The sequence below is a fragment of the Carcharodon carcharias genome, chromosome 9 (assembly GCF_017639515.1).
Source record: "Carcharodon carcharias isolate sCarCar2 chromosome 9, sCarCar2.pri, whole genome shotgun sequence".
NCBI lineage: Eukaryota > Metazoa > Chordata > Chondrichthyes > Lamniformes > Lamnidae > Carcharodon > Carcharodon carcharias.
Window position 1 is genome coordinate 53,703,266 of NC_054475.1, and position 16,267 is coordinate 53,719,532.

General features: G+C 46.2%; 1 protein-coding gene across 2 annotated transcripts in view; it reads right to left on the reverse strand.

Moving 5' to 3' along the window:
* Window positions 1-16,267, reverse strand: part of LOC121281895 (peptidyl-prolyl cis-trans isomerase FKBP5-like) — a 257,052-nt gene that overhangs the window by 47,140 nt on the left and 193,645 nt on the right. For both annotated transcript variants that reach the window (XM_041195034.1, XM_041195035.1), the window contains exon 3: window positions 15,411-15,553. In XM_041195034.1, coding sequence (XP_041050968.1) covers window positions 15,411-15,553 — 143 coding nt within the window. The remainder of the gene's footprint in view (window positions 1-15,410; window positions 15,554-16,267) is intronic.

The window sequence follows — 16,267 nt, forward strand, 5'->3', positions numbered from 1 at the left end:
TGAATGCCGCATGGCTTACAGGGAGCAGAGACAAAGGAGAAGAGAGCGACGGAGGTGCTTGGCTGCGCAGAGGAAGGAACAGTACCCTCAGGAAGAAAGGGCGGCTAGGGCTCCTGTGCATGCCATTGAAGAGCCACAGCGAGCCATCATTGGTCAGCGCCTAGCGACACACAGGGCCTTTGATTCCTGCAGATGACCGAGAACCAGTGTTGCCGAAGACTGCGTATGTCAAGGGAACTGATCGGTCACATCTGCCACTTACTGCAGGATTTGGTGCCATGGGGACGTGGAGGGCATCCACTACCAGTGGCCATGAAAGTGACAGTGGCACTCAATTTTTAAGCCAGTAGCTCCTTCCAGTGTTCCACCGGTGACCTCTGTGGGATATCACAAGCCTCCACAAACAAATGCATCCATGAGGTCACGGATGCCATCCTCACGAGGGCACAAAACTTTGTTCATTTTGCCCAGGACCAGGACAGCCAGGATGCAAGAGCGATTGGATTTACCCAGATCTCAGGTTTCCAACAGGTGTATGGTGCCATCAACTGCATTCACGTGGCGCTCAGATCTCTGTCGCAACACACAGTCAACTACATCATCCACAACGGACTCCATTCGCTGAATGTGCACCTGGTGTGTGACCACCATGAACACATCCTGCAGATCTGTGCACAGTTCCCAGGTAGTGTCCATGACTCCTACATTCTCAGTTGCTCACAGATCTCTGACATCCTCCAGTGTCCACAGAGGCTACAGGGATGGATCCTCAGGGACAAGGGCTACCTGCAGAGGACGTGGCTGATGACACCCGTGAGGCGGCCTCAGACTGCAGCAGAATGAAGGTACAATGAGGTTCATGCTGCAGCTCGCACCTTGGTGGAGCAAACCATTGGGATGCTGAAGATGATGTCTCAGTGTGTGGGTTATCGTGGAGCCCTGTAATATAGTCCACAGAGGGTGTCACGCATCATTGTTACCTGCGGTGCCCTTTACAACCTGGTGCTGCAATGGGGGGAGGAGCTGGCTGTGGAGGAGATGAAGGAGCTGGAGGTCTTCTCCAATGAGGAGGACGTCGATGGTGGATGAGGGTGAGGAGGTCCTCGAAGGCGATGATGACTGTGATGAGGCCACTGCACTGGCCAGACGAGGTAGGCAGGCTCAGGAGGCCCTCATAGCTGCTAAATTTGTGCAGGATGATGACAACATGCAGTAAGGAGGCCCTATAGATCCTCACAGTGCGTCTATGAACGCTTGACTCCAGTCTGGCTTATGGCAGATAATGTTCTTGTCATGGAGATGCAGTGATTACTTTAACAGTCACTCAATTGCTGGAAGATGATGATGACATGCAGTGAGGATACTCCATAGATCTTCCCATAGCATCCGAGTATGTCTGACACCTGTCTGGCCGAGGGCAGCTTGCTAGCCCTCTGTGATCAGGGTCATATCATAGAGATGCAGCCATGAAACTTTAAAAGCATTTGATTCTTTTTCTGCATTCAGCACCTGACCCCTTCAGCAGCACAGTGTCACTGGTCACAGATGCTGAAGAGATGGGAGCCAGCCCCACTTTTAAGGTGCTGAGAGCACACAGAGAGAATGATGGAAATCTGTGACGCCTGCTCATGACATTCTGGCAGCAATGACCAGCACCATCGAGGTGCAGGCATCACTAATGTGTCCAGGGAGTGTGAGGCCAGACATCACTTTGGTCTGAAGGCTGCTCAAAGCACAGGGAAGAGGCTCTGGACTGGCCTTTATTTTGTGCACAACGGTTTCATACCTGAGTGACACAAGCACCACTCATCAGAACAAGGAGCAGGGAGACATTGTTTAGAGTTTGCTTACATTAGTGAACATTATGTACAAGTGGTTAATAGCTGTGCCCAGGCTGTGTAACTACATCTGCTTAATCTTCCTAATCTTGCCGCTACACCTTGGTGCTCCCCGGACATTCACAATGGGGGTGGAGGCAGCCTGCTATGCCCTGTCTGTGAGGACCTTGATGAGTGTCCTCTGGAGGGCCAAGACTTGGAGGGCCCCAGCCTGCTTTTGGGGTCCTGCTGATTAGCAGTGGCTCCCTCCTCGAGCTGTGGAGCTGGAGCTGCTGGGGTCACAGGAAGAGGGGATTTGGATGGGCTGAACACCCCCGGAGTCACCTGGGTGGATGGCCCTGGAGTGTGCATCTGCTGATCCTCCTCCCTATGGATGCCTAAGGGCCCCAGGCTGACTCCTTGAGGAGAAGGGGAAGTTGGAGTGAGATTGAGCTGCCCAGCACCTCTCTTGTGTACACATTGTTGGAGGCCAACTATGGCATCAGTGATGGAGTTCAGGCCATGCAGCAGTGCAGGAGCGACGACCTGGAACAAGGTTTCCATGGTGGCCAGCGTCCTGCCAGTGTTGATCTCGGTGCATTGGCATGCTGGCACTATCACCTTAGCCCGAAGGCAGATGGACTCCTCCATCGTGCCTTGCAATGTGAGGAGGGCAGTGGACATCCCTTCCTGATGTTCCCGAGTTTGCCTTTGCAGCTCCAGCAACTGTGACACGACCGAGTCCAGAGGCTAGTCATCTGACTCAGACTCAGCAGATTTCTGGCCTCCAGCAGTACTCTGAGTATCGGGGACCTGGGAAGCCCCTGTTTCCGCCTGCTGTGGATCAGCAAGTGCGATGTGCTCACCAGATTGTGATCCTGAGGCTACTCTAAAGTTAGGTCCCACTGAGGTGTGTGTTTCTGTGCTGGTGGAGGGTGTGGGTGAGTGCTGTGACGGGACTTCAAGTTGAGTGCCTTCAGATTCCTCTTCAGAAGTTTCTTCAGGGCTTGAATCAAGGGCCTGGATCATGGACTCTGACGGCTGTTTCCCAGATGCGCTTGCGACAGCAGGGAGAGATAATCAGTGCATGGCAGTGGCCTGTGAAACAGGACACATCACTCACAGCATGGTTGCCTGATGGATGTTGCACTCACTTGGTGGAGCACCGCCAATCTCACCATCAGCACAGGGCTGATCCAGACCCTCGTGGCCAGCTGAATGGCTCCGTCTTCAAAGTCCATGAGGACCTTGATTTCAGGCATTCCTCCACTGGTCTGCGACCTCTCCCTCTTGTTGTGTGCCAGCTTGTCCTGCATGAACAGAGTTGGAGAGATTGTAAGCAGGATGCCTGCCAGGCCAGATGATAAGTATGCCTGGCATGTGTGGGTGGTGAGTAGTCTCATGGACAGGGTGAGGACAATGAAGTTGTGTATGAGAGAGTGATGGTGATGTCCCTTGAACTGACAGTGAGTGAGGGCCCTGTGGATGTGTGATGGGTTTGTGAGTTGAGAATGATGAGAAGAGTGACTCACCCTGGCGGAACAGAGGAGACCATTCATCCTCTTGTGGCACTAGGTGGCTATCATTTTTTGCAGGACATTGGTGCTGACCACCGCTGCCACTGCCTCTCAAGCCAGATTGAAGATGTTGCTGCCCATCCTGCAGCCAGAGTGGGGATAGAGGACATCACAGCGAGCCTCTACTGTGGCCGAAAGGTGCTTGAGGGACGCGTCATTAAACATTGGGACTGCAGTCCTTTTGCCTTTTGGGGCCATGTCTTCTTTGTAATAGTCATGGGCTGGAAGCACTGAGAGGTGTGCACACTGCTGCACTTTAAATATAGTGCCCGGTGTGATGAAGTGGCAAGATGATGGCATGGCAGGCTAATGAGAGCCCACCCGCCATCAAAATGGCATGCAAATACACCTTTATGCACCGTCCAGGTGTGCGTATGGCAAATGCAGATGCCTTCAGTCACCTTCCTTAGACAGATAGCATTACACATGCTCCAGTACCTCAAGAAGTTGTATTTGTGTTGAATTTCTTGGACTCCTCATGGTCTGTGCAAAGCAGATAAAGAATTGGACAAACTGAGATCCAATTTTATCAAGAGTCCGAGAACAGGTATTGAAAAGATAGTCAAATGCAGAGGTCTCTAAAGAATTAAAACCATTCTATACCCGTAAAACTGAATTAAGTTGTCAAGATGGAATCTTGATGTGGGGAACAAGGGTCGTCATCCCAAGGAAGGAAACCACTCTTGACAGAGCTTCACAGTGCACATCCTGGTATTTTGAAAGTGAAGATGCTTGCACAAAGTTATATCTGGTGGCCAAGTATAGACAGTGATACAGAAAAAATAGTTAAACACTGTCCCCAGTGTCAACAACAACAGAGGTTGCCTGTTACAGATCCACTGCATCCGTGGGAGTGGCCTGGTTGACCCTGGATTAGACAACATGTAGACTATGTTGGTCCATTTTAGGTACCATGTTTTTAGTGATCATTGACGCACATTCAAAGTGGATGGATGTAGCTGAAGCGAGATCACCTACTTTATGCGCAACTATGGAAAAGCTACATCAATGTTTTAGCATACATGACCTACCAGAAGCTATTGTGTCAGATAATGGCACTGCTTTCACTGGTACAGAATTCCAGAGATTCATGAACCTAAATGGGATTAAACATGTCAGAACAGCATTGTGTCATCCCTCTTCCAATGGATTAGCAGAAAGAGCAGAACAAACCTTTAAAAAAGGCATGAAGAAACTATTGGAGGGAACATTAGAAATACAAATTTCAAGGTTTCTTTTCAACTATTGCATGGCTCCTCATGCAACCATGGGTTCAACACCATCGGAATTGCTAATGAAGTGTGCCTTCATACAAGATTGAGTCTGGTATTCCATAACTTAGATGGGAAGGTGGAGAAGAACCAAAGTGGTCAGAAAGTGAATCATGACGTTCACAGTAAAGGTCGAGAATTTACTGTGGGAGACACAGTTTTTGTGTGAAATTTTGCAACTGGACCGAGATGAGTTCCTGGTACAATCGTCATATCAAGTGGAAGTGGGAAACAGGATTGTTAGGAAACATGTGGATCATCTAAGAAGTTGAAAGACACTCCAACAACCAGTTAGTCCACCTGAAATTGAAGTCAAACCTTTGATCCCTGTAGTGCCAGATCAACAAACATTAGTCTCTGTTGAAGCAAATAATTCTGAACTCCCAATATCTAAGCTGCTGCAGTTCCTGATCAAGTCGATCCAATGGAAGAATCTTAAGTTGTAGAGTTGTGTCACTCTACCCAAATCAGAAAACCACCTCAAAGACTAAATCTATAATTGCATGAACTGTATATATTTATATATGATATAGGCTAGGATATTTTTGTAAATAAGAGTGGTAAAACAAAATTAAAGGGGGAAGAATGTAGTAATTATAAGTAAAACCTTTCATACAGTTATGGGGACCATATGACTGTATAGACAAATCGGACCTAAGTGAGGGTAATCCTAAGGGTGGAGCTTCCTAGCCTTGTTCTTGGTTCAAGCATGTAGCTTCTTCAGGAGCTCTGAAAAGAAAGTTTACCATTTCTTAAAAGAAACCTGCCCGGTACTCCAAGTTTATTACAAGATCATTATCCAATTCCATTTTGAAAGCCATGATTTGATCTGCCTCCACCACACTCTCAGGCAATGCATTCCAGGTCCTAATCACTCATGTAAAAAAGTATTTCCTCATGTCACCTTTAGTTTTCTTTGCTAATCACTTTAAATATATATATATTTTATTCATTCATGGGATGTTGGCATTGCTGGTGAGGTCAGCATTTATTGCCCATCCCTAATTGCCGTTGAGAAAGTAGTGGAGAGCTGCCTTCTTGAATGGCTGTTGCTCATGTGATATAGGTGCACCCACAGTGCTGTTAGGGAGTTCCAGGATTTTGACCCAGCGACAGTGAAGGAACGGTGATACATTTCCAAGTCAGGATGATGTGTAGCTTGAAGGGGAGCTTCCAGGCGGTGATCTTCCCATATATCTGTTGCCCTTGTCCTCTTAGATGATAGTGGCCATTGGTTTGGAAAGTGCTGTCTAAGGACCCTTGGTGAATTCCTGCAGTGCTTCTTGTAGATGGTAAACACTGCTGCCACCATGTGTTGGTGGTGGAGGGAGCGACTGTTTGTGGAGGGGGTGCCAATCAATTGGGCTGCTTTGTCCTGGATGGTGTCAAGCTTCTTGAGTGTTGTTGGTGCTGCACTCATCCAGACAAGTGGAGAGTATTCCATCACACTCCTGATTTGTGCCTTGTAGATTGTCAACAGGCTTTGGGCAGTCAGGGGATGAGTTATTTGCCTCAGGCTTCCTAACCTCTGACCTGCCCTTGTAGTCACAGTATTTATATGGCTGGTCCAGTTTCATTTCTGATCAATGGTAACTCCCAAGATGTTGATAGTACCATTCAGTGATGGTAATGCCATTGAATGTTAGAGGGCGATGCTTGCATTCTCTCTTGTTGGAAATGGCCATTGCCTGGCACTTTTTTGGTGTGAATGTTACTTGCCACTTGTCAGGCCGAGCCTTAATATTGTCCAGGTCTTGCTCTATTTGGACATGGACTGCTTCAGTATCTGAAGAGTCACAAATAGTACTGAACATTGTGCAATCATCAGTGAACATCCCTACTTCTGACCTTATGATGGAAGGAAGGTCATTGATGAAGCAGCTGAAGATGGTTGGGCCGAGGAACTACCCTGAGGAACTCCTGCAGTGATATCCTGAAACTGAGATGATTGACCTCCAACAACCACAACCATCTTCCTTGATGCTAGGTATGACTCCAATCAGTGGAGAGTTTCCCCCGATTCCCATTGATTACAGTTTTGCTGGGGTTGCTTGATGCCACACTCAGTCAAATGCTTCCTTGACATCAAGGGCAGTCACTCTCGACTCACCTCTGCAGTTCAGCTCTTTTGTCCTTGTTTGAACTGTAATGAGGTCAGGAGCTAATGGCACTGGCGCAACCCAAACTGAGCGTCAGTAAGCAGGTTATCGCCAAGCAACTGGCGCTTGATAGCACTATTGATGACCCCTTCCATCGCTTTACTGATGATCAAGAGTGGACTGATGGGGTGGTAATTGGCCTGGTTGGATTTGTCCAGCTTTTTGTGTACAGGACAAACCTGGGCAATTTCCCACATAGCTGGGTAGATGCCAGTGTTGTAGCTGTACTGGAACAGCTTGGCTAGGGGCACAACAAGTTCTGAAGCACAAGTCTTCAGTACTATTGCCGGAACATTATCAGGGCCCATAGACTTTGCAGCATCCAATGCGTTCAGCCATTTCATACCATGTGGAGTGAAATTAATTGGATGAAGTCCGGCATCTGTGATGCTGGGGGCCTCTGGAAGATATCCTCTAGTTCTCTAGCCTTCCATCAATGGGAACAGTTTCTTCCTACCTGCTCGCTCCAGTCCCCTCATGAAAAAACATTGCTGACTACTGGTGTAATGTCTGGGTCCAGTACAGTGGAATGTTGTTCCCCTGGAGTTAGATCACTGTTGTAATGTCTGGGTTCTGTTTGTGTAACAAAAGCTGAGTCTCCTAGTGGGCCATGTGCTGTGCTCTGACCAGTTTGTCTGTTGTCTTGTGTTTTATTTCTGAAAATGAGAAAGATTTCAACAATGTGAAAAGCTACCCAGCCCCAGTGTCTGCAATAGATTATACTGCATGCTTCACAAATGTGACAGTCCATTCCGACCCCAGCTCCAGGCAGATCAGCAGCATTTGAAAGGGTGACTGCACTGCTTACAGAATCCAGAATTTGAAATTGGAATGGCTCTGCACTGATTTTGTAAACATGGACAGTGGATTCAACTGCTATTGAGTGGGCTGTACAATAGCACCTTCAAATATTCATGCAGATTGTGGGGGGGGGCACAATGATCACCTTGTACAAAAGGCATTGCATGGCATGCTGAGAGTTGGAGTCAGCTGAACATGTTTCAAGTGTCTGAGGGGCTAGAGAGGAATTTCCCAGATCTTATCCCCCCCAGAATTAATCTGGGTTCTCAGTTTGTCTTTTTGCCTCTCCCACAAAAACGTGTATTTATTTAGCTATGGAGATGTACAGAGCATTGTGATTGGTTGGACCAACAGGTTTTTTGTTAGTGTCTGTGAGCTGTTGGTGCCTGTGGAACTGTACCCCAGTGACAAGCTGTGTCTTAAACAGAGAAAATTGGGAAAATAAGCACATTTATCTTAACGTAAACCACCAGGGATGATGAACCGGTATCCTATAACTTGGTTATTTCCTTCCTCGTGTGTCCTCCTGATGCTTCAGAGTTTTGCGCTTTGTTCCTGCTCTTCTCACCATCAGGCTGTACCCAGGCTGTGATGTTATATTCAACCCACATTGACAGGAGAGCAGTCAACATTGAATACAGTGTGGGCTTGGGCTCTGTGCTTGATTAGGATTTGTGAATAGTGGAGCTTTTTTTAAAATTAATTCATGGGCTGTGGGCTTCGCTGGCTAAGCCAACATTTATTGCCCATCCTTAGTTGCCCTTGAAAAGGTGGTGGTGAGCTGCCTTCTTGAACTGCTGCAGTCCATGTGGTATAGGTACCCACAGTGCTGTTAGGGAAGGGAGTTCCAGAATTTTTACCCAGCGACTGTGAAGGAACGGCGATAGATTTCCAAGTCAGGATGGTGAGTAACTTGGAGGGGAACTTCCAGCTGGTGGTGTTCCCATCAATCTGCTGCTCTTGTCCTTCTAGATGGTAGCGATCGTGGGTTTGGCAGGTGCTATCAAAGGAGCCTTGTTGAATTCCTGCAGTGCATCTTGTAGATGGCACACAATGCTGCTACTGTGCATCGATGGTGGAGGGAGTGAATTTTTGTGGATGTGGTGCCAATCAAGCAGGCTGCTTTGTCCTGGATGGTGTCAAGCTTCTTGAGGGTTGTGCAAGCTGCACCCATCCAGGCAAGTGTAGACTATTCCATCACACTCCTGGCTTGTGCCTTGTAGATGGTGGACACGCTTTGGGGAGTCAGGAGGTGAGTTACTTGTACAATTCTTAGCCTCTGACCTGCTCTTGTAGCCACAGTATTTATATGGCTAGTCCAGTTCAGTTTCTGGTCAATGGTACCCCTAAGGATGTTGATAGTGGGGATTCAGTGATTTTAATGCCATTGAATATCAAGGGGTGATGGTTGGATTCTCTCTTGTTGGAAATGGTCATTGCCTGGCACATGTGTGGTGCGAATGTTACTTGCCACTTGTCAGCCCAAGCCTGGATATTGTCCAAGTCTTGTTGCATTTGGACATAGACTGCTTTAGTATTTGAGGAGTCAAGAATGGTGCTGAACATTATGCAGTGTGAATGGAGTTCATTTAGGCCAGACTTTGAATCTGCTTCTGTTTGTAGTTTAAGGCAGGTGATGTGTTGCAGCTGCAGTACGTTGGCTTGATGGAAACCAAAGTGATTCAGGGTGAACACATCTTCAGTAAGCACCTATAGCTTGAGGGGCTTTGGCTCAGAGTCAGTGAGCTAGAAGTTGAGCTACAGATGCACCAGGGAAAGGGAATGTTACCTGGACACTTTGTTTCAGAAGGCGGGGTCACACCCCTTAGGCTAGGACAGGCTTGTCAAAGGCCTGGCCCATGGGCCAGATGCAACCCCCGAGGCATTTGCATCTGGCCCAGCAAGTCATTTGGGCCAACCGTTCAAGACTTCCTGGTCAGAATTCTGTAAAATCACAGGCTGGTTTCTCCATGCATTGGTTGCTGACAGTGACTCACCAGTGACTGCCTATCAGCAGTCAATGTAGCATGGATCCAGCCTGGGATTGGATGAGCATCATGTCACCAGTTGCCGGGAAAGTTTTTAATATCTCTGTTTCTGACAGGGAAGCTCAGAGAGACAGGTAAGTTTACCAGGGAGCAGGTGTTCAGAGCTTGTCGGGGAGTGGGGAGATGGCGACTGGAGTTGCCCCAACCTTGGCCCCAACCGGGGTGGGTGCTCTGAGATGGCGGGCTGGGAGGTGGTGCTTGGAGTTAGGGAGCTGGTGGGTTGCTGGGAGCTGGGGAGGTTGCATGGGTCTGGTGGGCTTGGGGGGGTGAGGTGGGTGCTCAGGGCTCGTGGGTTCAGGGTGGGGTGGGTGATCAGAGCTGGGGGCTGGGGTGTGGACATTGGCCTCAACCTCAACAGCCCGGGACCTTGGGTGGCCTAAATTTTAATTGTCACCAGTTAGCGGGGGGGGGGCGGAGGGGTGGGTGGGTGCATGGAGTGTGGTGCCAGACATCAGGTGGTCAGGTGGCCTCACCATGAATTTGCGCAGGGCTGAGTGGAGCCTTGTTACGTCTTGTGGAAGGAATGGGGGCAGGGCAACACTAAAGGGGATGGGGAGATTCCCCACTCAGGCCCTTCCATTGCTATCATTGATGGGGAAGGTGGGGGATTTACTGAGAACTTTATTGCTGGATATAATGTTATGGGTTTTCCTACCACTGTTTATCATCTACCTTTTCCTATCCCTTTATAGAGTGCACTTGACTTGCACTTCTTCCCTTGAGGATCAAAAGAGCAATTTTGAAAAGCAACATTCCCACTCCAGGGCTGTTGATTATCATCATTCATCAACCACAGTAGTTATCGATTAATGATGACAAGCCCCTCAGGACCCCTTGCGAGCAAGAAAAGAACAGGTGACTTGGAAGGCCGAGTCTTCAAAGCCTCCTGGATTGATGGCTTCTTCGCTGTTGAGCACAACAGGTCCATACTGTGCCTAATATGGCAGGAGAAGACAGCTGTCTTAAAGGAATACAATGTCAAGCAACGTTATCTTACAAAACACACTGGAAGATTTGACAGCCTCAGAGGTCAGTCTAGGATCGACTGAGTGTAATCACTGAAACAAAACATCACTGGGCAGCAAGTTCTCTTCAAGGCTGCAAGCCAGATGTTCAAGGCAGCGACCAAGGTCAGTTTTTTTTTACTGCTGAAACGATAGCCAAGAGAGGGAAACCAACACCTAAAACAGATAATCTAGTCACATTGCTGTCTGCGACAACTTGCTGTGTGACGTTTGCTGCTGCGTTTCCTACATTACAACAGGGACTACACTTCGAAAGTACTTTGTTCTTTGTAAAGTTCTTTGGGAATCCTTGGGTTGCTATATAAATGCAAGTCCTTCCTTTGTATTACACTCATTTCTGCTATTTTCACTGAGCATCGAATGGGTGAGGGTGAGATTGTTCCACAATCTGTGCCAGTAGATCCATACCCCTAAACAACATCATCAGGAAATTCCCAGTGAAACTTGGAAGAGCAGGGAGAAAAGAAAAGCAGGTCAACATTTTAAAGAATGAATGATAGCTTACGAGTCAATGAATGTTCGCACTCACCCTAAACTAGCAAGAACATTCTATTAGTCAAAGTTTTACATTTGTTCCGAAACACTTCAGCTTAAAGTAGACTCTGGACTTCCTCAGTAACCTTATTACCATGTCTTTCCTGTGAACAATGATTGTACTGAACTGTTCACTCATGACTTAGGTTTTGGTCTTGGGCTGTTGGTGATCCATTAGGAATGATGGCAGAGAGGCAGGATGGTGAGGGGCAGGAGCAGGTCAACCTTTCCATAAGTTCCTGAAAGGGAGAGCATTTTATTTACGCAGTTTCACTGAGAACGAAGCAAATGATTTAGGAAAGAGGGAAGTGTAATGTAAAATGTTAGCTATGTAATTATATGGCCTACATCATCAGTGATGTAAGATCACATGACAACAGAGCATAGAGGGAGATAATTCTATGTAGAGCCTCATTCTGAGTCTGTATTGTATATAGTTAGTGTAATGTTCAGTAAAAGATTGAATTTGCCAACAGCCTTTCCTCCAGCATTGTCTGTAAGTCCAGAATCATGTCCAACACATGGTGATGGCGGTTAAACACGATAAAAAGAGTAACAAGTGAAGAGCCCAGCAACTGGAAGTAGCAGGGAGAGAAATGATTGCAGGACAGGGGCAGTGCAGGAAAATCTTCAGCCAACTCCAGAGAAGCCAAAAGTAAAAGGAGGGCATGGAGAAAATACTTCCTTTGCCAGAGTTCTCCAGCCATGATCAAGCTGAGAGGTAGTAGAACTGGTGTTGCAGGTTTACCAAGTACAGAATAGCATCAAAACTAGCACAGAAGACTAGTAAGGAGCAGAAGGTAGTAGTACTGATGATGTTATGGTCAGACAAGAACAAATGAAGGCATGGCAATGGATGATGAAGTTATCAAAGCCATTGATACTTATTTTAGTCTTTGGAAAAACATCATAATAGAGTGAGCAAAATTTACCAGTGTACCCAAAGACAGGGAGAGGGCATAGATTCCTTTATCAATGAGCGAGATCAGTTAACAGAAAAATGTGAATACAGGTCCCTAAAAGATTAATTAATTAAGAATCACATCAGGAATCTTAGAAGGGACGCCATTGGATTTTTTGGGTTGAGGGAGGATTTGACCCTATCAAAAGCAGCACAGATAGCGCGACAGGCAGAAGAAAGAAAGCAAAACAAAGGGCAGAATCTTCTGTTCAGAGTGTGTGTGTGTGTGTGTGTGTGTGTGTGTGTGTGTGTGGGTGGGGGGGGGGGTGTGGGGGGGTGGGCGCGGGCCCTGCATGCTGATGCATAAAATGATGCGCGGTGACTTCAGGTGTGCATCCCACCGTCACCGTGCGTCATTCTGATCTTCCGTTCGGCGGGCGCCACTGGAGTTGGCTGCGTGCCTGCCGAACTGTCAAAGGCCTGCTAAGGCCATTAATGAACTAATTGAAACAATTGTCAGGGCTGCCCATCCAACCTTAAGGTTAGCAGGCAGGTGAAGAGCCCAGGTAGCCTTTGCATTTCTCATGGAACTTCATCCACGAGCATGATGAGGTTTCATGAAGGTTTATTAATTGAATAAAAATTTTAATGAAAATTCATTAACATGTCGCAGCTCATGTGAAGCTGTCACATGAGGGGACATGTCTAAATAATTTAATGTTTTTATTTTTACCATCTTTGACACTGAACTTAATTTCCCTGAGGCACAGAGCTGCCTCAAGGAGGTTTCTGTGCTCTTTCACGTACATGCGCAAAAATGCGCAGACCCTGACTCTCCCTCCACCACCGCCTGCACAGGTAGGCCTTAATTGGCCCGCCCACATAAAATGGTGGCACGCAGCCAATTGCAGGCAGCGATCAGCTCTGCAGCCGCTCCCAAATGATCCACCCAACGAGTAGAAAATTCTCCCCAAAATCTTTATTCAAGGTGAAAAAGAAATCTTGAGGAGAAAACCAACTGATACAGTCCATTTTATAGCACAGCGAAATTGCAGCACACCTAACCCCAAACAGAGAAATAGTGAAGATGGCGGGTAGCCACTATTATTCAGTGTCCTAATTGTGGTGGGAAAAGACTGTATCAGTGTGAAGAATTCCCTGCCAAAAATGTGGAGTGCCATTCCTGCAAGAAGAGAGGCCATTTTAAATCAGTTTGCCGCAGCAAACAGCTCTTATCCAAACAATTAAAGGAGAAACAGCCATGGCCATGTATTATTCAAGCAATTGAAGACATTCAAGAAGTTGAAGAAGAAAAAGAACCAGAAGTACTATTCTTGGGAGAAGTTGCAGGATCAAATGGGAACTATTGGAGTGTAGATATTACGGCCAACAGATATAAAACAAACTTCAAGTTAGGCAACGAAGCAGGAATTTCAATTCTGTCAGACACAGAAAAGTGGTTGAAACCAGACATAATCCAGCCATTGCCCATAAGATTCCATGGTCCAGGAGGCATTCAGCTGAAAGTCAAGGTATAGTTGACTGCTAAACACCAGCACAAAGGAAGAGAAATCACAGAAGCTTTGTATTTGATTCACAATCAAGAATGCTCACTGTTAAATTTAAAAGCTTGCATAGATCTACATCTCATCTACGAAGAAGATGAAGTGGATTACATTGAAGAAACCAGACAGAAGATTTCCCTAAAATAGTGAGTGAAGGAACCGGATGAATATGCAGCAAACAGCTGCAGATACATTGTCACACATTCCTGTCGGGAAGCTTGAGCATAAATTTTGTTTGGAATGTAGAGTCATACAAAATTCCTACCAGAAACCACACAGAGGCTGAATGACAGAGAGCAAGCACCAAAAACAAGTGAAGAATATGCTGAAATCAGAGAATACTACAAAAATGGATGGTCAGAATATCTTCCAAACAACCTAACTCTGAAAAAGTACTGTGAGCAACGCAGACATCTCAGAGTTGCGGATGACTTATTAATCTATAATGTGAGGCTGGTCACACCAAGAGCCCTTAGATTTGAGATCCTTCAGAGAATACATCAGGGATACTCAGGCATTCCACAATGTTGTGCTAGGATGTGAAATTCAGTTTGATGGCCAGGAATCTCAAGATCACTAGAGGGCATGATTTTGAGCTGCATCACCTGTGCATTCCATCACCAAGAGCAAAAAGAACCATTGGTGGTATCATCATTCCCATCCAGACCGAGGGAATGTCTCAGAATGGACCTTCTCGATCTCCAGGGGAAGACATTCCCCATAGTCGTTGACTGTTACTCCGGATGGATTGAAGTTAAACATCTTTAGGAACAACCTCAGAACCAGTCATTAACTCACTAAAACAAATTTTTACCACACATGGCATTCCAGATCTTGTCATTGCAGACAGTGATCCACAGCTTGTGAGTGAAGCGCTCAAAAAATTTATGGAAGACTATGGATTTGTCCACATAACTAGTTCACCCAGGTACTCATAAGCAAATGATGAGGCCAAGAGAGCAGTAAGAACAGTCAAAGCTTTGGTGAAAAAGAGTGACAATATCAACTTAGCACCGTCGAGTTACCGTTTCACACCACTTCAGAACGGATTAGTTCCGTCAGAACTTCTGATGGGAAGAAGACTATAAACTCAAATTCTTGTTCTTCCACATACACTCATGCCATGTCTAAAAACCTCTGCCATCAAGAGAGCAAGGGAGAAGGAAGATAAATATCATGCAAATCAGACAAAGAATTACAATCATCACCATAAAATGCAGCAGTTACCAGAATTTCAACTAGGTGAATCAGTCTGGATTAGAGACAAGGATAGAGAAAGCCAAGAACTGGAAAAGACAAAGTCCAAGATCTCATATTGTGGAGACTGAGAATGGGATAGTGAGAAGAAATAAAAGTGCACTCATATCTACAAGAAGAAGACCATCAATAGAATGGACTAACTACCCATATGACCAGGAAGGCAGCCGGAACAGAAAACCAATAGTCTCTGAATATTCACATGCTACTTTACAGAGTTTGAGAGAGAGCAAACAATAACAGAGGGAGGACAAAATGAGCTCCGAGAAGGAGCAACTCTTTCAGGGCCTAAAGGAGGGAAATGAGCACTCCTATGAATGACACTAGCAAGGCTGTGTTTATTGTCCACCTTTAGTTATCCTGAGAAGGTGGCGATGGTCCTTCTATCTCTAGAGTATTATAGCAGCTAGATATCAAGGCAGAAATGCAATAGACATCAAAAAAGGAAAACCCACCTCAAACAGTAGTGTGGAGTTTGGAGGAACTTTAGGTGGACTGCCTGCAGCCCCATAGGTGTAGTTTGGCTTACAGATCAACTGACAGACCTCCCCCTTCTTCATCGAAGCCACTCCAATGTCCCACGCTTTCAACACTTGACCTATAAAAAGAAGTACATTTCTGAAAACCATACAGTGTCTAAATGTGTAAATATACTGGCTCTTTTCTCTCATAAAGAGAAGATTAAGGGGCAACCTCAAAAAGGTCATTAAAATAATGAAGGGGACCTAGAAAAGGTGTTTCCATCTGTAAGGGAGTTCAAAACTAGGGTCATAAATATAAGATAGTCACTAATAAATTCACAAGGAACCTAGGAGAACCTTCGTTACCCATAAGGTAGTTAGAATGTGGAACTCAGAGTAGTTCAGACAAATAGCAGAGATGCAGTTAAGGGGAATCTAGGTGCATGCATGAAGGAGGAAGGAATGGATGGATATGTTGAAAAAGTTACGTGAAGTATAGGGGAGGAGGTTTGCTTGAAGCCCAAATACCGGCATGGACCAGTTGGGCAGTCCTGGACACCACACCTTAGGAAGGATATGTTGGTCTTGGAGGGAGTGCAACATAGGTTTATTAGAATGAAGCCTGGATTCAAAGGGTAAAACTACAAAAAGAGATTAAACAAACTAGTGTTTCATTCTCTGGAATTTAGAAAATTAAGCAGTGATTTGATTGAAGTTTTCAAATTATTAAGTGGGACAGATAGGTAGATGGGAGAAATTATTTCTGTTAGGAAGTCTAGGACTAGGGGTCAATGCTGAGAAATTAGAGGCAGACCTTTCAGGAGTGAAATTCGAAAACGCTTCTTCATACA